At 32.6% G+C, this 27,805-nt stretch overlaps 1 protein-coding gene across 2 annotated transcripts in view; it reads left to right on the plus strand.

Annotated features, from left to right (window-relative positions):
* The first annotated feature begins 326 nt into the window (after positions 1 to 326).
* Positions 327 to 27,805, plus strand: part of LOC122014452 (DNA repair protein RadA-like) — a 66,002-nt gene continuing 38,523 nt past the window's right edge. For both annotated transcript variants that reach the window (XR_006120680.1, XM_042570683.1), the window contains exon 1: positions 327 to 1,104. Coding sequence is in view for 1 of the 2 variants with exons in the window: in XM_042570683.1 (XP_042426617.1) it covers positions 404 to 1,104 (701 nt within the window). In the remaining variant the exon portion in view is untranslated. The remainder of the gene's footprint in view (positions 1,105 to 27,805) is intronic.

Consider the following 27,805-nt stretch of genomic DNA (forward strand, 5'->3'; position numbering starts at 1 on the left):
TTAATATCCTGGTTGAGCATCAAATATTTTTATTTATTTTTTATACTATATTAATATTCACAAATTAATGCTTAACCAAGATTTATAATTTAAGAGGTTGAATACATCAAGATTATGTTAATACACTTGATTTTTAAATGAATTAATTGAGCTAATTTAATTATATTTATCCTATTTTTCATCTAAAACAAAATAATGAAAGTTTCAAAAAAATTTAGATGAAGGGCAACTGAAAATAGTCAAACTATAATGGTCATTTAGAAAAATAAATAAAATATAAGGGCTAAAACGGAAATCTCTCAAAACTTTGGGCGGCTGAAAGAACCCTAAAACCTCTAAAACCCCTCGCCACTCTGAAGCCTGAAACGCCCGCGACGTCGGTTATCTGGCGCTGGTTGCAAAGATGCAATCTTTCCGTAGTCATTTCCTTCGCCACAAGCTCCTCGTTCTCTCTGGAAGCAAGTCCTTTGCGGGTGCTCGATCTCTCATTTCTTCCTTTGCGGGTGCTCGACCCCTCATTTCTTCGCCGGTTCACTTCCGAAGTAGTAGCTTTCATTCCAGCGATCGGCGATGGGAGGAAGAATCTAGAGATTCACCTGCATCCAGCGTGGGCGTGGAGGTGCATAAGTTTTCGACATACGTTGATCCTCTGGAGGGAAAGATCGTGACAATGCAAGTTGCAGACGAGAGAGATGATAACGGAGGAGAGGCGGAGGTGAACATCAATACAGTGGCTGCCGCAAAGGTAAGTAGTGGTAGTAGCAGCCAGGAGTTCAATAGTCAGGAGACTGACGAAAATAAGCAGAATTCCCTATCCTATGCTGGTGTAAAGAGAAAGTCGAGGAAGTCGAGGAAGACGAAGTCTACTTGGGTTTGTGAAAATTGCGGAGATATACAAGCACAGTGGTGGCGAACGTGCCCAAACTGCCAAGAGGTAGGTACGTTTAAGTGCTTCGTGGAGTCTGAGGTGAGCAAGTCAAGGGGGGTTGAGATTTCTGAAGCCCTAGTTAGTTCGTGGCTCCCCCAGGAGTCAAGAATAAGCACCCCTATCAGCTTGGCCGAAGTGACATCAGGCACAGACCAGTCAGAATGGAGAATTCCGCTGTGAGTCCCTTTTCTTGCATATACTCTCACTGGGAAACCTTCAACAGCAATAAGGTTTCGTTGGACTCTTTTTTTTCAGTATTTATAATTTTTTATTTTCACCTCAAATTGAAGTTCCCTTTTTCTTCTCCTGCATAAAGACCGTGTATGAAGAGGTGTTCAAGTAAGATCAATTATCCATTGGGGTTATTATATTGAGCATATGATTAGGATAATAGTAATAATGTTAGATGAAATGAATTTGTTTGCTGAATTAGATGGAATATTTTTATCTGCTACTATGTACTGTAATTAGAGGTGCCAACTAATCTAATTCAGTGTGGCCAAGCTACTTTGGCCTACATAGCAAGGGGTGAGAGTTCATAATGGCGCAAGTCACCAAACCTGCAAGGTCATGTTGGGCGTGGGCCAAGTGGGCTGGCCATGGGCACATAAGGCATTTTAATATTTTTATTATAAATCTATATTATCCTTTACTATCTGTAAAGTAATTTATTTTTTCACTCGATATATCTTAATTTTTTGAAAGGCAATTATTTTATGAGTTTACTTTTTTCCTTATTATTAATTTATTGTTATTATTTTGTTATTCTTCAAATATATTGGAAGTAATTATTATTTTTTATTTTCTATTATTATTAAATTCAGCCTTGACAGGTCAACTTGGCATGACTCATGCTGGGTATAACACTACATAGTTGACTATGCTAAGCTGAAGGTGGTAATGACTCAGGCCATGTCTGGCATGGGCTGTTTGGAACTATAGCTTGACTTGCTTGACCCTAACCAAGTTTGCTTTGGCTCGGACCATGCCCTTGCCCAGGCATGACCCATTCTGTAAACTGACTTCTAAGGTGCATGCAAAATACAGAAAGTGAATGGTAAGATCTCATGGAACTAGTCTTGACTGTTTGTCTGTTAACTGTATATTTCTAAGCCATTATTATGTTTCTAGATAATCAATATTATGCTCATTAATAAGTCTGTTAGTATCATTTTTTAATAACTACTTTGCTACATAAGTAAGCTGTTTCTATGATATATCACAAGCAGTTAAGGTTGTAATAGGCCCTGATCTTTAAAAAGTTTTCACGGAACATGCTTTTCTACTAGTAGGAAGTAAATAGAAGTACCAACAACTTTGAATAAAAACATGAACTGGATATGCAATCATGTTTTTGCTTATATAGGATCCATATGCAAATCATCTATTTACTTAAATATCAGGTAGACTGCATATACTGTTGTGCAACATACCAAGGTTGCATAACCTATCACAAGAGATTCATTTATGCTTGTAAAACCTTTAGTCACATTGAAGAAACTAGATACAATAAAAATTGTTACACTAATGAATCTTCATATTCTTTCTAGAGAGGGACACTTTGGATTGGAGTTCTGTAGGGTTCTTGGTGGTGGTCTCGTGCCAGGTATCTGAATTTTAACTGCTCTTCTTTCTTTTCAATATTAGATGATAATTCTCTGTTTTCAGGTTGTCTTGTGACAGAGAGTTGATATGAATTATAGGTTATATCTTGAACATGTATATCCTTTCTTTATGCTTCGTTAGTAGTTTCATTTCTAGAAGTTACCTTCGTTCATATTATTTGTTTGTTCATTTTTTTGAACATCACAAAAAGAAGTATTATTTCGTACCATCACTACATCGGGCTTGATGAAAGCAGTCACTTACCTAGGATATTGCAAGTAAAGAGTTAATGTATGGATGATTAGTTTTCTCATTATGCAATCTTTAGTGACATCATTATTTCCTAAATATCACAAGGAGACTAATAATAATGGAAAAGTGAAAAGCTAATGTGGATGCATTACTGAACATATAGCACTACCCAATTTATTTAAGCTGCAAATATTATTATCCATCATCTTCAAGATTAGCAGTTAGGTCATGTTTTTACTTGTGCAGGCTCCTTAGTTTTAATTGGTGGCGACCCTGGAGTTGGCAAGAGTACACTACTATTGCAGGTTTGAACTGCTTTTCTTCAGTTATCTATCTTCTACCAAATATGTAGAAGAGAACTGCTACTATGCATATATTTTTGAAGTGGCTTTATATACTGTCCTGTTTAGGTCTGATACAAAAAATTTGTTGTGACTTAAGATTGCTGCTATTTTAGCTCGAGGATTCAATCATGGAGGGCCTGCTCCAGTTGTATATGCATCTGGTGAGGAGGTATGTAGTAGTTTCTTGTTTTGTGATCTAGGTTCATATTCTTTAGAAATATGGGTATTCACGATCCAATTTTCTATTTTCAGTTCGTAAATGTGTAATCGTGTGTTTGCAAAAGATCAACATTGTCTCAGTAATGTTCATGATGATTATTTCAAACATCTCATTGGCTTCAAGATATTGACACTTGAGCAATTACCCTAGAAGGGTCTGTACCTACCTAAAGAAGGCCTCTTGTTGAATAGACAGAAATGGCCTCACCCCCGAGCTTAAGATATTGAGACGTCATTGTCACCATTGTTATGATCTATGGCCACAACAGTTCTTTGTAGCTAACTATAGCAATAGAAGAAAATGTTGTTCTCGACAAGGTATTAAAAGACATTTCCAGGTGGTAGATAGTTGGTCAATTGCTTAGTGTCTAGGTGGTAGATGCTCAGGCGAGGGCCTAGGCAGTTAACATTGAAACATTATTAAAATATGTTTAGTCACTCAAAGAAAGTAATGATAAAACATTTAAATATAGTTGCAGATATAGTACATAATCGAGGTCAACGACGTAGGAGGATCAATATAGCTGACCACACTTAGTGGTGAAGGAAAGCTTGGTTGTTATTGTTGTTTAGTCACTCAAATTTAATATCACAAATTCTTAATTATCTATCACATTACAAGTACACATACTAAAAATCACTAAACACATAATAACAACAAAAATACAATTTATCTTACATTGCAACTAATAACTAAAAATTATAATATAGCATATTTTTTTTAATAATAAATCAACATTGTAAGAAAGCATATAACAAATTCATAACAGAATATTAAATATGAAAAATAACTAGTAAATAGTGTCATACACTCAATTTTACAATAAAGTAAGTTTATAAGTGAATAATGCTAAGTAAAAAAAATTAGTCTAGCCCTCTCTAGGAGTAGAAACCCTATAAAAACAATTCAATTTCTCCTCGTCACCCTCACTTTCTTCCCTAGAATTAACCTCTTATTTAAAGTTTTCACTTGTAGAGAGATCAAATAGCCTAAAGTTTCTCGTTGCTTGAGAAAGCTCATTAGATCTCGGGTTTCTTCAACTATATTGCCTGTGAAGCTTGATCTTGGAACGCCTTCCTCTTCGACATCTTCATTCATCCATTCGCTAGCACTAGTGACATCTTTTGATTCCAAGGAATCTCTTTCCTTCTCATTTTTGTGATTCTTCAATCTTGCATTAAATTAAACATAAACTAGATCTTGAGATCCTCTGTGGGAATTATTGATTAGTAGGGGGTTGTTATATGATAATTGCTCTTGATAGTTTGGCTTTGGCTCAATTGTTTATTCTCTTGATGAGGTGCTCATACTGAGTCTCAATAGAGATGGTTGCAATGCATCAAAATTCAATTTAGTCTTGATTGTGGCGGTCTCTAAGTATTCAATGAGAAAATTCTCAGTGAGAATCATGCCTTCTATTTTTAGGAAAAAACGCATTTCCTACTTAATCTCAACAGTATGCCCTAAAGTGCCATGTGGCAATAGCACATGGATATCATGATCGAATTCTTATCTTAACTGTTCTTTTGGTGAATGACATTTTTTTTATGAACTTGATTTGCTGTTTTATAATTAACGTACTTGCTTGGCAGAGCATTGAACAAATACGAAACAGGGCACAGCGTATGAGCATCACAACCAAGAATCTTTACTTGTATTCAAATACAGACATTGAGGTCTTTGCTCTTAAATCTTCTTTTTCTAAGTGCCAAGAAGTTTATTTCTGTCAAGTTGTCCGATGATTGAGTTGTTTGTATTTGGATGTCATTCTAATCAATGCTAAACGTGTTAGGGATGAAACCTGCAATTCAAAGTTGAACTGAAAAAAGAATAAGTTGCATGTGTACCACAAATATCTTAATATGATACTTGCTACCATCAAGTTATTATTATTATTATTGTTGTTGCTTAAGAACAGTAATGTTATGCTCTTTAGGTAAAAGAAATTTTTTATTGATCATGGTATACTTCATAGGTTATGAAACAACACATCTATGATGGATGAATGAGATGGTTAGAAGTAAAAAGGAATAATGTACTTTTATTTAAGCAATAAGGTGTATCTCTAATAAATGAAAGAAAATGGTTTAAGACAAGGTTTAAAATCTCGATCTATGCCGAGGTTTCGGTCTCAGACTGGAACAATATGGTTTTGGTATTGTATCGTGCCGATATATATATATATATATATATATATATATATACACACACACGAATGTTATGTAACTTGATAGCATATGTTTGTCAAAACTTCTAAAATAATGATTTGACATTTATATCAACAAAAATGTGTGTCATATGCTTAGGAACTTATAATCTAAAAATAGAGAAGCTAAGTATGTTAATATTTATGATTTCAAATCTAAAATTGATTCTAGGATAAAAAAAGGTTATTCTCTATAATAATTATATAAATTAACACAAAACATAATATATATAGCTTCTATTGAATTTAAAATCAAATTTATTTAAAATTTTTTTATATATTTTAATTTTTTTAACAATTAATTTTTTAGAATTATTTATAAAAATTTAAAATTATTATAAAATTTCAAAATTATTTTAAAAATTCAAAATTATTTTAAAATTTTTATAAAATTTTAATCTATTTTTAATTTATTTGTTTTTAAAATTATTTTAAATTATCTATTTTTTACTTTATTTCTTTTATAATTTTAATAAAAATTAGAAAATTATATATTATAATTATATTAATTAATTAACAATTTCTTTAATTAATTATTAATTTATATAATATATAATTATAATTTATATAATAATTAATTAGAAATTAGAAATTATATATATAATATAATGGTTTTATTTAAAAGTTTTAATAAACCCGAACTTTTTCTCAACCTCACGATTCCGCTGCCCATCAAGATTTTTTATCACGTCGCCGCCTTATCAAGTTAATCTTTCACCAATCTTCATCCCCAAATTGATTCCTTCTTTCTTCCTTCTTCTTTTTGTTGTGGGCTCATGATGCACGCGATGAGCACGTGAAATTGTTGTGCGTGCTGTGCTGGTGTTGGTCCTGCGTCAGAATGGTAAAAACTGCTGTTTCAGACGGCACGTCTCGAGATTTCATTCACTTGTTTAAGATGATATCAATATGTTTTTATGTAACACTAATAAATTATATAGTTATACAGTTAGAATAAATTAGAGTTGAATAATGAGAGATCGAGTGTGACAAAAAAAATGCTTTAAAACACTATATAAAGGGTAGCTTAGTGTAGGAAGCTCTCGCGGAAGGATGGGACCATATTGGATTTATTTTATGCAACCTTATCTAGTATAGTAGTATTGCAAGAGACCATTTTTTGGACTCGAACCCATGATCACAAGGTCACACGACAACAACTTTATTGTTGCGCGGTAACATAATTAAAATGATTTAAAAGATTAACAATAGAGTTGAGTGGTAGGATGAGATTGGTGTAGCTGATTTCAAAATTTTGGGAGTCATTACTTATGTTATTATTTTTGTTCTTTTCCAAAGTCCGACATAGTTTTATTTGGGTTCACTAATTTATGCTACCATTAGTGCACTTTATCAAGGTTCAAAATCTTGAGCCATGTTGAAGTTTCGGACTTTGAATGGAATGGTATTGTATTGATACCATGCTAGTGTTTCAACATATGGTGCTTGTGAAGAATTGGAAGGGGTGAAGGAAGGACTTAGAAGAACAAATGGAAGAAGAGAACACTCATATACCTCATTTTGGACTTTATGTTCCATATGAAATGGTACAGTTTTAACATTATATTGCATGAAAAAAAGCTATAAAAACTAACATTTTTACAATTTTGTAGCACATCACATAATTAGAAGGGGAGCCTTGGCGCAATGGTAAAGTTGTTGCTATGTGATCAAAAGGTCACGGGTTCAAATCTTGGAAATAACCTCTTGCAAAAAGTAGGGTAAGGTTGCGTACAATGGATCCTTCCCCGGGACTCCGCATGGTGGGAGCTTCGTGCACCGGGTTACCTTTTTTTTTTTTTAACACATCACATAATTGGCACAATGACATAGTATAAATTATCCGTCTCTAGGAATGAGTGCCGAGTAGTATCAAAATTTGGTAATTTATTGGATTGACATAGTATGAGATTTCAAATTATGGCTAAGATTGGATTTTCTAAATGTATGCTGGGAACATGATCTGTCGCTATAACTTAGATTTTAACAGACTATTTATCTGCTAATAAGATTCATTCTATTGTATTTAAGATAAAAAAAAAATCAGATCAACTTGTGTTGGTAATACAACATTTTTTGTTAGATGTTCTATCACACAAACTTCACTCTTTCCTTTAATTCAATCGCAGGATATATTGGAAAAAATAACAAAACTGTCCCCACGGGCTCTTATTGTCGATTCTATTCAGACTGTTTATTTGAAAGGAGTTACTGGTAGTGCTGGAAATGTCATGCAGGTCTGTCACTCAGAACTTCAAAAAATTTACCATCTCACATGTGTATCTCACATGGAACTCTTAAAAAAATTTAAGCATTGCTAATATTTCCTTTTATTCGCCTGTGCTCTTAATTTTGCATCTAATTAAAAATAACTTTAAGAGTTCCTGAACTTTGTATCTGTAACCTAAGATACAGTCGTTGTATCCTCTTCCTTGGATGAGGAAAATGCCAACATCTTATTTTTCTTGCCACATGGCTGATTTTTCTTCCCTATTATTCTTTGTTGCGAAACAGATTAAGGAGTGCACATCGGCCTTACTCCGATTTGCTAAGCAGACAAATATCCCTGTTTTCTTGGTAAGCTAGCCCTTTACATCAGTACTATTTGAATTTGATCCTCATTCTGCATTGAGGAACAATACACTTTGAGAAGGTCTATTAAAGTATTTATGTGTTCTTTCCCCTGGCATCATGATATTGAGTAATTATGAGTTGTTGAACCTGCCACTAATCCCATCATTGGCGATGCAATTTTTCTTTTTGCATTTGATTGACAAGATTAATTATTCTTCTGATAGCTACATTGCCGCATTGAAGCCTTTTCTAACAAATTTAGATTTTTTTAACCAATTTTAGCCTCCATCTGAAACTTATTGGTGAATAGTTGTGAAATTAGTTACATCACTGGGAGCCACTGTATGGCCATTTATGTGTGAACAAAGAAGGTATCAGTTATTCAATGGAATTATTTATAGTTTCATGAGTGCATTGCTTGCCTCCATCTAACTTTAAATGATTGAGAAATCTTATTAATATTTGTTGACATTTTATTTGTAACAGAGCGGGCATGTGACAAAAACAGGAGAGATTGCTGGGCCTCGCATCTTGGAGCATATAGTGGATGCTGTTTTCTATATGGAGGTTTTTATCCTATACTCAAGACACCCCACAATGCTTGATGTTGCTTTTTTGCAATACTTTTTTTTTTTTTTTGAATTTAAGATACTCTTTATGTGTATAATAAAGAAACAAGATACTAATTAACTTATACATAATTTGCAACTGTTGTGCTGGGAGAAGAGAAAAAGGGAATCTGCAATGTTAAATCTATCATCTTACTTTGCTTCCGTGTGTCTGATTTTCCTCATAGGAGCTTATGTAGTTAGATTTGTGTTTTTAGCATCTAATTAAGTTCGAGGCTGCAAGGAAAACACCTCTGGTTAAACTGATCTTCGTATGAAATCTGCTAATACTTATGCCCAAACAACATGGTATTAGGCATCAAACCACATGTATGAATGCTATCAAACGCCCATGCTAAAGACAAAAATTTTCATAGCTGCATTCTTCATTTGAACATACTATATACATTTACTATATGCACAATAATGCAACTCAATTCATCATTCTCTTCACATTAAACTCAAGGGTAAGCTCTAAATTATGGTGTTAAGATTCACACCATCCCTGTGCCTAAGAGAAGGTATTTATCCACAATCTCTCACATTGTTTTTTTGATACAAAATATCCCTCTTTAATTTTCTACACCCCACAAGGTGTACAAGGTGGCCAAACATGGGCCAACACTTTATATAGTCATATTAGAAACCATAGTTATTTAAGACGTGAGGCGCCTAAAAGCGTAAAAGTGTTGTGGGGCCTAAGGCGCAATGCATTGAGGCACACACCTTACTAAAGTAAGGCACTTTGGATCTAAATTTTTACAATTCAAACATATATAGGGAATTTCTACTTAAATATTTCACTAACAAAATTATAATGGATAAAATATTAAACAATAATTTAAATATAAAATTCACTAGTAAATAAATATGTTATACACATAATTCAAATTAAAAAAAAAAAAATCAAATATCTAAATCATCAAAATCTTCATAATCTTTCTCAATCATATTATTGTCATCGTCATCCGATGTTTCAGATTTGTATAGCTGAATCTTCATCAGTTTTGTAAGACCAAAAACCTTAAGTGCGCGCAATGCCTCTCACAAAGCGCACGCTTAAGTTGACGAGGCGCAAGAGGCTTGACTGTGGCTTGTGCCTTGTGCCTTGTGCCTTGTGCCTTGCGCCTAGGCGCAGTGAGACGAGCGCTTTTAATAACTATGTTAGGAACACTTTCCTAGGTGACTCAAAATGTATGTATAATACATATCTCTATTATACCATACATTTGTTCACGAGGGGTACCATGTCACATTTTTATATGTGCCTCCTACCTAAGGCTATGGTCCTTCCAAACAATCTCGATGATAGAAGTTGGTAGCGTGACGCAACCAAATGCAAGATTGCCCTCTAAATTGATCCTCATCGATCAAGGCTTTCTGTTGGGGCGACTAACTCATCGGAAACATCTTTTAATCAAAGGGGAGGATCTACATAGGTAGCTTTAAAAAGAAGAGAAATATAAAAATTGCTAAACAAAATATGTCAATCAAAATCAATTCTTGAAAAATTATAATTGTTATATTTTTCATAAATAATTCTAGAAATTAATTAGATCTTTTGATCTTACAATCTCATCCTACGTTTAGATCTTATTGATCCCTCACCATTCCAAGCTAGGATGTCAGCCTTGATTTCGCCTTCCTCAAAAAGGAGACTAATGAAGACAAGTAGTTGATTCAAAACCTTTGTCTTTCACCTTCTAAGATGTTGCCCTAAAGCAAAACATATATGTCTTAAAGTAAAACTACAATGGAAAAGGTGGAGAAAACATGAACTGTCATATCCTTGCCAATTTACCAAGTTGATGCTGTGACTCAATTTGAAATGTTCTCTTAATGTCAAATACCAAGCCACACAGAGCCTTGATGGTTCCTACCATGCACGAGTGAAGGGGCTGCTCAAACCAAGGAAGGAAGATATAGAGAGGAGAGATATCAATCAACTTCATTATTTGTTGGAAATCCCATTTCAAAACAAGACAACGGTTGCTAACCCTTTCTTAAATTGACGATCTTCCAAGTTTGGGATGAGAAAATTGATTTTCAAATGGATAGGAGATTTCTAAATTGGACAAAATTTCCAAATCTAAGAGATGGTGATGATATCATGATAAGGCTTTCAAATTGGGAGTGGAAGAATAGTTAATTTCTCTTCAGTTAGAGAGAAGGAAATAAAAATCAATTTCTTCCCAAATTGAGAGAATGGGAGAGAGAGAAATTAATTTCTTGCTAAATTGAGGGGGGATTAAATTATAAATTTGTTTTATTGTAGAAAAACGTAGTATAATATAAAATGATTCTATGAGAACTAGGAATATTCAAACAGTGAAGCATTCGATGATATGATTAGCTTGGATTTACTCGTGATAGGAAGTCATCTTCATGATTTTGGATTTATGTTAGAGGTAACTTTAGTAATGCGAAAGAACAAAAATTAAAGTGTTGCAACTTGATTGAGTAATGAAACATAATATATAACTATAACACAATCTATGAGAGGTTGCCGATTATTATTATTATTCACTTGAAGATCTTGAAATTCTATAAATTGACTACAATACCGAGTGCACCTTGGTGTTGTGTAACAACGTTGGGGTGTGCACATGGTGGCACAAGAGGCTGGTGTGGAAGTGTCAGGCATGTGCAGTGTAGGGCACAGGGAATAAGAAAGGGAGAAAATGAGAGAAAGAGGGCTGGTGGCTTAGTCTTGCTCTAGCACCAACGATGATGGTGCACAGGAGATGAGCTTGCTGGCGAGGCACAAAAAAAGTGAGGGAAAGTGAAAAAAAGGGAAGAAAATCGAGAGAAAGGGGAGAGAGTGCTGTCAGCGACAATGACATTTGTTTGCCTTAGCTTTGGCTGGTGTCGTGACAATAGAACAAGGAGAGGGAGGAGAGACCGAGAGAGACAGCGGGAATGTTGTTGGAAGATGGGAGGTCGACAATGTGGGTGGGATATGGTTGCACACGAAGAGGTGCATGAGGCAATGGCGCCATGGGAAGGGGAGAGGAATTAAGAAAAGGGGGAATACAGGAGAATGAAAGAGGAAGAAAGTTTATATAACTCTCAACTCTCAAAAATTGGATTAACCCAATCCAATGCAAATAAACTAGTGTCTCAAATAGAAATTTAGTTTATTGAGTCCAAATTGTTCTTGGTTAGAATCCATGTGACTCTAATCTCAGCATTTCTACTTGATGGCCTTAATCAAATTCTAAACCAACTTCAATTTGACACCTAAAACTTAAATGCTTGATTTGGTTTCAGCTTAAGTACATTGCCTAAAACTATTTTTTTTAAAAATAATTTAAAATGTGAAAAATTTAAATTTGATATCTAATACATAGACATACAGAATACACCTTGCAAATATGTATACTCTGAACACACATGGGTACCCACACCTTAGCATTCTAACTCAAGCTCATTTCATACCTGTGACGGTCTTTGAATATTTCATCAAGATCTTTCTTATACTACTTTAATAAGAACCTGAACTCGATCAAACCCACCCTGCTGCCATCCTTACACAAGTAGACTCAGAAGAAAGCCGAGACTTCTACCAATTCAACAGCAGTGATTGACTCATCCTTAATTTAAGTATATCAAAATTCAATCAATTACTGTTGATTTGAATCAGTTTATCGAGTTCCTTTAAGGATCAAGCACATACTAATGGAGCCAATGGACTAATTTAAAATGATTTAATTTCTATACTTCTATCATACTTACAAACTTCAAAATTAATGTATTAATAAATTAATTTTCAATCAATGATTTCATTACTATTTTTTGTATTGCTTGTATTCTTATAATATGAGTAAAATAAATCAGGAATCAATTGCTTAAGAATATTTGACACAACATGATTTCACCATATTCTGTTGCAGTTATAGAAAAATGAAAATTTCCAGGAGCTCTATTCTCTATTTCTTTTTTACTTCTTTATATAATCCTTTTTAAACTTGTTTTATTATCCTAATTTTCTAAATTGTTATCTTTTTTCTTTATAATATTCTGTTTCACAAGTTTGATATTATTCTGTTTCACAAGTTTGTATGCAGAATTTAAACACAAGTATTTTGTTTTGGGGGAATATTCATCATATTTTTCACGTAACTTCCTGTATAATGGAATAGGACTTCTGTGTTTGAAAATTATATGTAAACTTCTCTTCTCAAGTGCCCATCAAGATTCTGTTGATACAGGGTGATAGGCACACATCTTATCGGCTAGTGCGCTCTGTGAAGAACCGCTTTGGTTCAACTGATGAGGTACCATAGGCATGTTACATTATGTATTTGAAATGGCACTTTATTTATCATAGTTCTATGGAATTAGTTGCTTAGACTGGAATGGTTCAATTTTCCTTTTTTTCATCCGCTTTGTCATGTTTTTCTGAAAAAGATCTGCTATTTAGATTAATCTGACTGCTAATTTTTAACTCTTTTGTAGAGCATACTGTGTCTTAAGTACCTTGAATTATTTTCAAGATAATACTCTATTTCTTTATTTAAATGAGATTTTATGCATTTCATTTGTTTATTTATTTGTGTGTTTTTTTGGGGTGTTAAACAACTTGATTATCTGTACTTGGAATTCGAGCCATCATTTAGTATTTCTGTCCTGCAACTTGATTGTTTTAAGTACTTAGGTTGAGATGTGGTATATTATGCAACTTTGGAAGGTTATTAGCAGAGGGACATACACAAGGTAGCTATAGCCGATAACACCAATGCAAAAATATTCATATACTCATGTTATACTTTGGTACATTAATAATTTATGATATACTTTCTTGGTACTAGGTGGTCTTGATATACTGGTAAATACTGGTTGATCATTTTATCAAATCTGTAATTGGCTATAACTTTAATCCTTGCGCAATCCAAACAAAAATCCATACACTTGTTATGCTTACTGTAGCATCAATAAATGCAATCAAATGTTGAAATCTATGCAAAATAACTTTGTTTTTATCAGCTTGGAGTGTTTGAAATGTCAGAAGCTGGCTTGCAAGCTGTCCAAAATCCAAGTGAAATATTCCTAAGTGAAGACTTTTCTGACTCTGATGTATTAGTTGGTCGTGCAGTAGCAGTAACCCTTGATGGTTCTCGAACTTTTTCTAAGGGGGCAATAGTGTTATCTAAAATAGATCTGCACTTTGGATATCGTTAGTTGAAAGTAAAAGAAAGTGATATATCCAGAATAGTTTTCAGGACCAGATACGGACACTATGAGTTCGTAGTCATGCCTTTTGGTGTGACTAATGCACCTGCAGTCTTCATGGACTTGATGAACAGAGTATTCAGAGAATACCTTGATAAATTTGTCATCGTGTTCATCGACGACATTCTAGTCTATTTCAGAACCCCAAAGGAGCATGACACGCACTTGAGAATAGTCCTGCAGACCCTAAAGTAGAAACAGCTTTATGCCAAATTTTCGAAGTGCGAGTTCTGGTTAAATCAGGTGGCGTTTCTAGGTCACATTATTTCTAAAGAATGCATCCAAGTGGATCCTGTCAAGATAGAGGTAGTCAATAATTGGCATAGGCCCAAGAACGTTAGAGAGATCAGAAATTTCTTTGGTTTAGCTGGGTATTACAGAAAATTTGTGGAAGACTTTTCTAAGATAGCCTCTCCACTAACAGCCCTAACGAGGAAGGACAAGAAGTTTGAATAGTCAGACAAATACGAGCAAAGTTTTCAAGAGTTGAAGAAAAGGTTGACCAATGCCCCCATCCTGATAGTTCCAGAAAGTGACAAAAGTTTTGACATCTACAATGATGCTTCCAAGATTGGCCTAGGAGCTGTATTCATGCAAGAAGGAAAAGTTATAGCTTATGTTTCCAGACAACTCAAAGACTATGAGAAGAACTACCCTACTCATGATCTTGAGCTGGCAGCTGTGGTCTTTGCACCGAAACTCTGGCGACACTACTTGTATGGAGTCCAATGCAGAATCTTCACAGACCATCAGAGTTTAAAGTATTTTTTCACCCAGAAAAACTTAAACATGAGACAGCGCAGGTAGCTGGAGTTGGTCAAAGACTATGACTGTGAAATCTTCTATCACCCAGGTAAAGCTAACAAAGTGGCAGATGCATTAAGCAGAAAATCCAGTGCATCCCTGATGTCTTTGTCATTATTAGCCCTGCCACTGCAGAAGGAGTTGTCAGATTTCGGACTTGAAGTTATTTATGGGCAACTCTCTACATTGACCTTAGAGTCAACCCTGCTTGAGGATATACAGAGAAAGCAAAGTGAAGATACAGATATCCAAAAGATCAAGCAAGGGATACAACAAGGGGAAAATTCAGAGTTTCGAGTATCAGACAGTAAAATTCTCTATCAGGGGAACCGCCTTTGTGTCCCCAATGATGAAGAGTTGAGAAAGAAAATTTTAGAAGAAGCTCATAGTACACCTTACTCCATGCATCCTGGTTCCACCAAGATGTATCAAGATGTGAAACAGAGATTCTGGTGGTCTGGACTCAAAAGAGATGTTGCAAAATATGTCAGTACCTGCCTGACATGTCAGAGAGTCATAGCAAAACACCAGAGACCAGGAGGAATGTTACAATCTCTCCCAATACCAGAGTGGAAGTGGGAAGACATCCATGGACTTCATAACAGGTCTTCCAAGAACTACAAATGGATATGACGCAATATGGATAGTAGTGGACAGATTGACCAAGTCTGCCCATTTTCTAGCCATCAAGGTGTTCCACTCTATAGAGCAGTTGGCATAGCTATATGTTAAGGAGGTGATCAGACTTCATGGAGTTCCAAAATCTATTGTGTCTGATAGAGACGGGCGTTTCACCTCTCATTTTTGGGAGTGTGTTCAGAATGCACTAGACACCAAACTCAAGTTCAATACAGCCTTCCATCCTCAGACTGATGGACAGACAGAGCGAGTAAATCAGATTTTAGAAGATATGCTCAGGGCTTGTGCACTAGATTTTAAGGGAAGTTGGTGCAAGTATCTGTGCTTAGCTGAGTTTGCCTACAACAATAGTTATAGGCCACTATCAAGATGACATCTTACGAGGCACTGTATGGCAGGAAGTGCAGATCACCCATTTGCTGGCAAGAAGCAGGTGAAAGGAAAGAAATGGAAGTAGAGCTGGGCATTCAGATAGAGCTGATAAATGAGACTACTCAGGCTATCCAGAAGATCATACAGAGAATTGAGACTGCCCAGAGTAGACAGAAGAGTTATGCTGACACACGCCGTAGGCCACTTGAGTTTCAAGTAGGGGATTCAGTTTTTCTCAAAGTCGCTCCTATGAAGGGAGCGATGAGATTTGGCAAAAAAGGCAAGTTAAGCCCTCGCTATGTAGAACCTTATCTGATTATAGAGAGGATTGGGAAAGTAGCTTACAAGCTGGACTTACCACAAGACATGTCAGCAATACATAATGTATTTCATGTCTCCATGTTAAAGGAATGTCTACGACCCTAGTCAAGTGATTCAGCCTCAGTCAGTGCAGATCCAGGAGGATCTTAGCTATGAGAGCAGACTTACACAGATAGTGGACAGAGAAGATAAGAGACTAAGGAATAAAGAAGTGTCACTAGTGAAGGTCATATGGCAGAATCAGAAGCACGAGGAAGTTACTTGGGAGCGTGAGGACAGTATGAGACAGAAATATCCAGAGTTATTCTAAGTTCGAGGACGAACTTTTTATAAGGTATGGGAAATTGTAACAACCCAAATTTCCTCAATTCGAGTCCCAAAAGTAATTTAAAAATAATCAAAAATGCTATAGAAATATTCTAGGGATTTTTAGAAATTTTTAGAGTATTTTTATGTAATTTTTGGAGGTCATTTGGTATTTTTACTAAACGAAAGAAGTTTCGACAAAAAAATGTCCAAGCCGAGATTCGAACCCGTAACCTCCGGCCAAATCAATGTCTTAAGCGAATCCGGCTGACCAAGTGTGCAAGCGGGCTATGCTAATCTAGGAAGGAGAGAAATATATTTATATGGTAATAGTTAACAGAATATTGGAGTTATAAAGGGAGAACTTAAGTTTTACCGTGACCTAAAAACCTTTCCTCTCCTTTCTTCCTCGCGTGCGACGGCGGCGTTTCTGCCCGAGCGAAAACAAAACGAAGCCTAGCATCACTTCCGGCGGCCGGCGAGAGTGTTTCTCCGTGAGGTCTTCCTACCTTCGTGATCCCCTCGTCGAGAAGAGCAAGTGGATACAAGGAGATTGTTGAGGAAGCACATCACCGGAACCCTAGAGCCTTTGCTTCGGTTGTAAGTCCAAGAACACGAAGGTAAGTTGCTTACTCACCTGCAGTAAGAGTAGTTATCGAGTTCTTGCTTTTTCTTGTTGTTTTCTTTGATGTATGCCGTAAGGAGCTTGTTTTGAGGTTGTTGCCGTGAGCCTCAAAAGGGAACGGAGAAGGGAAAAATTGTATAGGTTAGGGAATTAGTCTTCTTTTTCCTTGCTTTTGGAACCTGTTGTAACCGATTATGTTGCTAGGAATTAGTCTTCTTTTTCCTTGCTTTGGAACCTGCTGTAACAGATTTAGCCTTAATGTGTATGAGAAGTTTTTTTAAAAGAAAACAGCAAGTTTGGTTTTTATCACAGCATGTTGTTTAGACTTTACCTCTTTGCTGTATAATTCTCCTTTGCTGGTTAATTTCTCTTTGCTGCCTTAGCTTGGTTAATTTACCTTTGCTGCCGTGAGTTTGATAAAGAAGAGGAGAAGGGATTTTAATGGATTTAGCATGTGTTTAAGTATTTCATCTTAGGTTAGCTTTGCAGATTTTAGTTTATATGCAATTAACTGGACATGAACAGGAACAACATGTGTTTAGTATATCACGTGTTAGTTTTAATAGCAGCAGAAACTCTGTTATTTCTTTTCCTTATGCTTTGTATTGGTAGAAGGCTTGTACCAAACGTGAACTGCTTCTTATTCCACTGCCTTCTTGTTCCAAGCATGCAACTTAGATTTTCTGTTAATTAGAATAACATGAGCAACTATATATATGTTATTTATTTCAAGCATTCAGAATTAAGTTTCTTGCCACCTGAATATGCATGATCAGATTTCATTTTCTATTTCGTTGCTATAGGTTTGAGCATGGGCAGTATTAAATCTTATTTCCATTTCTTTGCTATGGATTTGAGCATGAGCAGTATTGAATTATAATGTTTTCTTTGCTATTAGAATGAGTTTAGTATTTTCCTTGCTACTCAAAAAGGCAAGAACAACCTTATTTAAAGTATGTAGTGTTAGTTTCTTGGTTTTCTTGATCATGAACCGCTATTAAGCTTATTTTGTAGTTTGATTGACTTTGCTTTATTTTTATAGCATGCTCAGTTAGTTGCAATTCTCTATTTGTTAGATATATTTACAGGGTTCTAGTAAGCTCTATTAGGGGATTATGAGAAGTTATGAGTAGAGAAAAAGACCAAGGTCTAGTTAGAAAAAATAACAAGTAATTTAAAGTAAGAGGCTAGTATCCGACTTTCGAGGTTGTCGTTAAACAAATCCAGATGACCAATTCTAAGGTCTTGGCCCTGATAAGACCAAGGTCTTTACCCTCATAGGACTGGAGGCTCGCTACCTCAGTCTCTATTAGAGAGCGCGCATTTGGTACTATGTCTGGGCCCAAGAAAGAGAAGAAGAAAGTTAAATATTAATTTCAAGTATAAAACTATAAGTAAATGAAACAAGTATCACCTATGTTTAGAACTAGCAAAGTTTAGCTCTTATAATTCTAAGCATACAGTATTGATTTTCATTTGCTTTCCTTATGAGTTTATTGAGCATGATTAGCTTTATTTCCAGCATGCAGATTTATTCTTGTATATCATGAGTAGTTTTATATGTTTAGCATTTTAGCCTGTTTGATTCTTTTATTATTAGAAGAGCATGAGTAGTTTTACATGTTTAGCATTTCAGTATGTTTGATTCCTTTGCTATTAGAAGAGCATGAGTAGCTTTACATGTTTAGCATTTCAGTCTGTTTGATTCTTTTACTATTAGAAGAGCATGAGTAGTTTTCAGTAAGCATTCAGTTAGTTTATGTTATAGATATATGTACATGCATATCGAGATTTTTGTGAGTTAGACAGCGTTTACTAAGCATTCGCTTATAGTTTGCATTTCCTCTTACTGCAGATAAAGGAAAGGAAAAGATTTAGCAAAGGAAGACGACAAGGTGGCGCGGATGATGTGTGATGTCAAGACTATGGGAGAGACTTGAGATGTTTTTGAGTTTTGTGTTTAGTGGATAAGAAACAATTGAATTGTATTTTATATTTCATGTCATTTGAGTTCATTCGTATTTAGATTGTATGCTGAGACGAATTTTGTTTTAATAAGTAGTTATTTTGGTGTTTGACACTTATTTAACTGCGTGAGAGTTTGTTATATGTTCCAGCCATCTGTGACTGATGTATACTATGTTTGTATCTCAGTTTATGGTCACCGGTACAGGGGAGATTTTATCGAAATTTTTCGGTAAGGACTCCTCATGGTTTTGATCACACCGGTTAAGTAGAGTCAGTAGTTAAGTAGTGTCCACCTCTAGAGAGTGGTAGTAAGAAGGGTGGTCGTTACAACATAAGTAATGTCTACGTAAAATTTCATGATTTTTCAATAATCATAGAATTATTTATAATTTTTTGAAATTGAATATGATATTATTTCCAAAAATTTAAAAAAATTCATATACGGGTAATAAATTAGGTCAATCGATTACCTCATACCAATCAATTAGGGCAATCGATTGAGGTGAATTTTCACGAGTATAGAGGATCATAGAATCAATCAAGTGATTGATTAAACGTCGTAATCGATTGGATTAATCAATTAAGACGGGCGTAATCGATTGAATCCCAACTTCAATCGATTCAGAGAGGTTGAAATCGATTGGTAGATTAAATCAATCGGTTAAGAATGTCGATTTTGGCTGAATGGTCTGGTTTCAATTAATTAAGCTACGTTTAGTCAAGTTAACCTTGTCTAACCCTTTAAAGTGCTTTAATAAGTATTTAAGGGTAATTTTCTTGATGAAAATAAGAAGGAATGGTTAAAGGGAACTAATTTGGAGTTTAGGAGGAGGTTCGGATTCAAAGTTGAACTTTTACCTTATGACTTCAATTTTGAGTTTTCTAAAAATTTAGGAACTCTAAATCATTGTCGGTGCAATGATAAAATATTAGAGCATGTTTTGAGGGAGAATTTCTCCTTAAAGACATTATTTTTTAAAATGAAAGGGATGAGGAGATAATGGAAGATTAGAGATTTTCATTATAATGGATATATGCTCAAGGCTGAGCATAGTATACAATGAAAGGTATGAGCCTTTCATTGGGGTGTTTTTGAACAAATTGACTCTTAAGGTGAAGAGTTTTTTTTATGTGTGTCAAAGTGGAAGAAAATGTGAGATTTAAGTTAGAAATTCACATTCATACTTTAACACGGGATGAATAATTAATGAAGTTGGGCTAATATGAGTTAACTTAACTTAAACCTTTTGTCAAATATTAAAAATGAGGAGATTGTTGGTGCAATCGCCTTCGGATCAAAATTGACTAGTTTGACAAAGCTTGAGTAGATTGTTGGTGCAGTCAGCACTAACAGTCTAACTCAGATTTTGATAAAAGATAAAATAGGTTAAGTTAGGTTTGTTATGATCTAACACTTTGATTGAGTGTGCAGGAGAAGTCCAGCTAGGTTGACGGGCCGACCGGATAGCTGACACGAAGCCCAGTTAGGTCGACGGACCGACCAGATAACTGACATGAAGTCCAAACAGGTCGACGGGCTGACAGGATGTCTGGCATGAAGCTCAGTTAGGCCGACGGGTCGACCGGATAGCGGGTACAAAGTCCAGACAGGTCGAGGGGCTGACCAGATGTCTATCACGAAATCCAGCTAGGTCGACGGGCTGACCTGATAGTTGGCACGAAGTCTAGATAGGTCGACGGGCAGACCTGAAGTCTGGCAGGTAAGTTAAAGTAAGTCACTAAAGGGGAGTGACTTGGTGAGGACATGTTCCCAATTAGGGAACTTAGTCGTCGATCCAGCTTAGAACCATTTCGGGAATCTAAGTTGAGATCGTGACTAGATTCCGATCTTGGTGAGACAGAATCTAATTATTACTCTGTTTTACTATATTCATTCTAACTTTTGTTTTACTGAGTAGTTTAACTTTTATTTTGCCTTGGACTAACATTTTCTTGCAGAAAAAGGAATTTCTAGAAAATGGTGGTCCGAGCGCCTGGAAGGCAAAAAATTATCTTGTCACAATGTGGAGCGCGTTGATTGGCCGGGCCAACATCACGGTCTAGGCGCCCGGAAGGGATCCAGGCGCCCGGAGCACTCCTATATAAGGAGCCTACCTCTAGAGCTGAGAATAACAACTTCTTCCTACGACTGCTCCATTGTGCACTACTCCTGCGACGCTACGAAGCTACTTTGACAACTTGCGGTTCAAGTTTTTTTATTGTTGTTGATTTTTCATTTTAATAGTTCTTGTACTTACTGTTATAATCTTGTTTGTGAACTATTAGTGATTGTCCAACGAAAGCATTCAATGAGTGCGGACCTTGGAATAGGAGTCGACGAAGGCTCCGAACCAAGTAAAACTGGTTCGTGTTAGCATTGTGATTTTTATTTTTCCGCTGTATACTCGCTTCGAATTTTCGATCGCTATTCACCTTCCCCCCCTCCAGCAAACTCTATGATCTAACAAGTGGTATCAGAACGGGTACCGCTCTGAATTGGTGCAACCACCAATCGAACAGGGGTTCTTTGTAAAAGAAAAATAGATATCGTTTAACCAAAATTATTTTTCAAAAATTCATTGTCATCTTTTCACCGTTGATTAGTATTAGTAAAATATCGCATTTACCAAAATTTGAAATAATATTTTTTATTAATATTTTATTATTATTTTTCAAAATTAGTGAAATACTATATTTTTTTCTCCAGCACTGCTAATCCAAGACCAAGTCTTGACACCTCTTTTTAGTTTTCTATCTTTAGTCCTTAATGGCTCAAGTCGAAAGACGAAGCATTCACGAACCACCTCCATATGAGATGTACAAAAGACATGAATTCAATCTATGGAGGATGCAGATGGAAACTTTTATTCTCATGAATGACTTCGATGGTAGCATGGCACTGAGAAGATCAACACAAAACTCGGAAGCAAACCAAAAGGTAATAAAGTTAGTTTTAGATTTATTACCTAACAAAGTTACTTGCAGGATAGGAAAGGTCAAGGATGCCCACGAGTTTTGGACCTGCCTGATCAAGCTTCAAGAGGAGCCATTGGAGTTAGACGATCAAGTCAAAATCGAATCCGGACTTGAGTCAGATCCAACGGAGAAGCCTACTGAATTTAGGGTTGCGCTCATGGTTAGTAATATTTATCAAAAGACCCCTACTAGTAGTAGTTTAAAAAATATGCATGTTAATTTGGATATTTCTGAAAATATACGTGAAAATAATGTATTTGAAAGTACATGTAAAAATACCCCTAGGATATTATCTGATAAAACAAATATAATTAATTTAGAAAATTCAGAAAATCTGAAAATAATTAATAACCTTAAAATTTCAAATGATAACCAAATCAACTTGAATGACTCTAACTCTAAGAAAAACTCAACTAATAATATTAAAAATATTAGTTTACACAAAATTTAAACAAATTAACAAATTTAGAAAAATTAAATATTAAAAATTCAAGTTTAAACTTAAACAAATTTGAAAATTCAAATGATAATGATGACAAGGTCAATATTGATCTAGATAACATTAATAAATTATTTAATAATCTAGACAATATCAATTTAGAAAATTCTATCCAAATCCAAGATAATTTAATTAACAAAAAAATAAATTTTAAAAATAAGATTAATCTAATAAATTCAATTAATCATATCAACTTTAAAAACAAAGAAAATATAAGGATAAAATCAAACATAAAATCAAAACTAAATTTAATAAACTTAAAATTAAATGTTAAAGATAACATATTAAACAAAGATAATCTAGAAAATTCAAAATTAAAAATTAATAAAAGATTAAAAGATAAATCTTCAAAGAAATATAATTCAAATAATTTAATTAATTCAAATTTAAAAATTAATAAAAACTTAAACATTAAAAATAAGCTATTAAAGAAAGATAATTCAATTAACTTAATAAAATTAAAATTAAATAAAAATTTAAACATTAAATATACTCCTTTAAAGAAGGACAATTTGACCAAGTCAATTAATTCAAAATTAAAAACTTAAATTTAACTTACAAATCTTAAAAGGAAAATCAATAATTTAAAGGAGGTTCCAAACTAGTTAGCACTTTCAAAATTGACCTACTCGGTAGGATAATTACGATTAGCTTAAAAAGGGACAAAAGTTTAACTTGATCTACGGTACTAGTGAAGTTTTGGATGATAGTAGGTTAGGAAAACTCTGTCTATGCATGTCTAGGAAGATATAGTTTCGACCTGGTGCATTTGACTTAGTGGAACTAATTGAAGCTACTTCTTACGGATCCTAACCAGTTAGACCAAGGTTTTGTACTAAGTTCAGTGGGTAGATTATTTGGAAAACTTCGAAGGCGTGATTACTCTATTGATGTCCAGGTGACTCACCATACCTCAGAAGTTTATTCAAAAAATGTCAGTTTGTTAAGCCCAAAGCTAAACTTGAATCAAACACAAAGTTAAACCAAACTTTAAAATTGAACTTAACTCATCTCACAAAAATAATAATAGGTTCCCAGATTGAAAACATAGATGAACTTTAAAATTTTAATTTAAATTTAAATTAAATTAAAACAAAAATTAAAATTAAAAGTAATCTTTAAAATTAAATTAAAACTAAATCAAATTAAATTTATCTTAAAACTAAATTAAAATATATTTTAAATATTAACTTAAAAATTTATTTTTAACTTAAAAAAATATTTTAAAATTAAATTAAAAATTTATTTTTAAATTAAAAATTTATTTTAAAATTAACTTAAAATTTTATTTTAAACTTAAAAAATTATTTTAAAAATTATTATAAAAATTAACTTAAAAATTTATTTTTAACATAAAAATTTATTTTAAAAAATATTTTAAAAATTAACTTCAAAATTTTTTAAAAAATTATTTTAAAATTTACTTTAAAATTTTTTTTTAACTTTAAAATTTTTTTTTAACTTAAAAATTTATTTTTAACTTAATATTTTATTTTAAAAATTAACTTGAAATTTTATTTTAAAAATTAACACAAAATTTTATTATTAAATTTAAAATTTATTTTAAAAATTATTTTATAAATTAAATTAAAATTTTATTTTTAACTTAAAAATTTATATAACAAATTATTTAAAAATTAACTTAAAAATTTATTTTTAAATAAAATATTTATTTTAAAAATTAGCAAAAAAAATTATTTTAAATTAAATAAAAATTTATTTTCTAAATTATTATAAAAATTAACATAAAAATTTATTTTAAAATTAACTTAAAAACCTATTTTAAAATATTAAACTTAAATTAAAAAAATATTTTAAAATAAATTAAAAATCTATTTTAAAAATAAAGTTAATTTAAAATTTTATTTTAAAATTAAGTTAAAATTTTATTTTTAACTTAAAAAATTTATTTTAAAAATTATTTTAAAATTAACCTTTTTAAAAATATCTTGAAAATTAGTTTAACTTAAAAACTATCTTAAAATTATTTTAAACAAACTTAATCAACACTAAAACTAAAAATAAAATTAAAAATTAACTTAACTAAAAATTAAATTAACTTTTTAAAAAAAATTCTTTAAAATTAGCTTAACCTAAAAACTCTCTTAAAATTAATTTAAACTAACTGAATCAAAACTAAAACTAAAATTAAAAATCAAATTTAAAATTAACTTAACTAAAAATTAAATTAAATTTAAAATTTAATTAAATTAAACTAATAAAATTAAATTTAATTAATTTAATCTAATTAAATTATGCTAATTAAGTTAAAAATTAGACTTTAAAAAATGAAAATTTAAACTTAAAATAAAACATAAACTTAAAATTAAAAGTTAACTTTAAAGTTAAATATAAATTAAATTAAACTTAAATTAAACATAAACTTAAAATTAAAATTAAAATTAAAATCAATTCTAATATATGTTACTTAAACTTAAATTTCAACTTAATTTAACAATTTGAAATTACCAACTTATTTAATTTACTTAATTCCTAATCTTAATTAAAAAAATTAATTAAAAAAATTAACCTAACGTACTTATCTCCTACCTTATTTAATAGATTAATTAATCTATTAATACTCTTAATCAAAATCATGTTAAAAATGCCTTTTATAATTTTTTTTTTAAAAAAAGGATCTTTTAAAAATTCTTTAAAAAAAATTTTAAAAATCTTTTAAAAGTTATTTTAAAAATCCTTTAAAAATTATTTTAAAATAAAAAATATTTTGAAAATCCTTTTTTTATAAAATATTTTTAAATCATTTAAAAAACCCCTTTAAAACAAATCATTTAAAAAAAATTCTTTTAAAATCCTTTTTCTTTTATAAAATCCTTTTAGAAATTATTTTAGAAGATACATTCAAAATCATTTTTAAACTTAGACACTTAACTTAAAACTTAAATCATAATTTATGTCAATTAAAGATTGACATAAATTGAGCCTTAACTTTACTTTGTTTAACTTTACTTTGTTTAATAATTTTAATAAATTTAATTCTGAATTAATATTGACTCAGTTAAATATAATGAATAGGATGATGTAAATGAAAAATTAATTTATAACTTAGACTTTCAATAAATCAGTCAATTAATATGAAAAGTAAGTTATTTTAATAAAATAAGTATTAAATTATTGATTTGAGTCATGTAAAAGTTAATCAATAAATTATTGAGAATGATTAAGTATTATTAAATTAGTACCAAATTATTTCATTCAACCTTAAACTAAAGGTTAACTTCATCTCAAATTAATTATTTAATCAAACTTAAGTGAACGATCATAATAAGATATAAATAATTTTGATGAATATTAATGTTACGAATAGTAAATTCCTTAGGCACTAAGATAAAAATCCTTGTTACTAACAAAGATAACCAAAATGTGCTAGGTTAAGGGAAGCAAGAGCCTTAAAAATATGTTACACATTTTAACATACTCAAACCCTAGTATAAATTACGGGGAGTAATAAATTCAGGGGGAGTAATAAATTCAAGAGAAATATCAAATTAAGAAAGATGATCAATTTTTTTATATTTACTTAGAAAATTATTGCCTTAAGTTATTTTTGATTTTTTTTAATTATTCCTTATCAAATTTCTTTTTAAAATAATTTTTTGAAAAATCCTACCTCACTTTTTAAAAAAATACTTTGAAAATCTTACTTTCTTTTTTGGCAAATATTTTCAAAAGTCTTATTTCAAAAATAATATCAAATTTAAGGGAGGATTAATTCAAATTATTTTCATACTTATTATTTTCTCTTCTTTAAAAATATTTTTACAAAATTATTTTTGAAAAATATTTTTCAAAATACTTTAGCAAAATTATTTTAATTTTGTAAACTTATTTTTTTAAAAATTATTTTGAAAATTGCTTTACTTTTACAAATTCATTTTTGAAAATTGCTTTAATTTTGCAAACCTATTTTTGAAAATTGTTTTAAAAATTACTTTAAACTTACAAAAATAAGTTAACTTACAAAGTTAGTAGTTTTTTTCCTTAATATTTTGCAAAAATCACTTTTGAAAATATTTTTCAAGTTAACTAAAAAACTAAGCTATGTTGACAATTATGAAAATTTAGTAGTTATCTTTCAAAACTTAGTTATCTTAAACACGTTAGTAGATGTTGAAAATTATTTTTGATATAAAGCTTATGTTTTTTTAACTTCCCCTATTAACCTGAAAATGTTCTATTTTTTTCTTTACTTAGCCATTTTGTCTATGTTTTTTGATGAATGCTAAAGGGGGAGGGTTAGGTGGATTAAGTTAGGTGAAACATCAAAAATCAAAATAACACTAACTTAAATCATATCTATGTTTATTCAAATTTTTTTTTTTACATATTTTCACTAACTTAATCCAGATTGTCATTGCATCAAAAAGGGGGAGATTGTTAGTACAGTTGGCACTAACAGTCTAACTCAAGTTTTGATGAATGACAAAATATGTTAAGTTAGGTGTGTTGTGATCTAACACTTTGATTGAGTGTGCAGGAGAAGTCCAGCTTGGTCGACGGGCCAACCGAATAGCTGGCACGAAGCCTAGCTAGGTCGATGGGCCGACCGGATAGTTGGCACGAAGTCCAGATAAGTCGACGAGCTGACCGGATTGTTAGGGTCGAAATGTGCTAGGGGGTGAATAGCTCATCGCACTTGTTGATGTGCTTCTTCGATGATGTGCAGCGGAATAAACAAAAAGAAACACACTCACAATGCTAACACGAGGATTACTTGGTATCCACCTAAAAAAAGGTGACTAATCTAAGGATCCACACACGCGTGCACTCTCCACTATGAAAATACTCCTTTACGGTAATTACCGAAGGTAGAGAAGCCTTACAATACTCTCAATACAAGAAGAAAAAATGGAAGTAAATACAAGTAAAATCTTACAAGATTTACACCGAGAAATCCTAACCCTAACTTCTTCTTCTTATTGTAGAACGCCTCTTGACTTGGAAGTACACTAGTACTTACCTCTAAGAACCTTCAAGAACTAGCAGTGAGAGTTAGGAGAGAATCGCTTAAGGGTGGAATCGAAGAACTGGAAGCCATGTTAAAGAAATCGCTCGCCAACGGCTATAACTTGTGTAACGGTCGGATCACAATCAATTGAATGACTCTCAATCGATTAGGGAGACTTTGATTTGATCAATCGATCGATTCAGAGGCGATGACTCTCACTTGATTGGGGAGGCTTTGATTTGATCGGTCGATAGATTCAGAACGCCTCTGTGCTCTCTAGAAATCGTCTGAATCGATCGCCCGATCGATTCAACTTCTGTGTACGATTTCCAGTTCCCCAATCGATCGACCGATCGA

The sequence above is a fragment of the Zingiber officinale genome, chromosome 8B (genome assembly GCF_018446385.1).
Source record: "Zingiber officinale cultivar Zhangliang chromosome 8B, Zo_v1.1, whole genome shotgun sequence".
NCBI classification, from domain to species: Eukaryota; Viridiplantae; Streptophyta; class Magnoliopsida; order Zingiberales; family Zingiberaceae; genus Zingiber; species Zingiber officinale.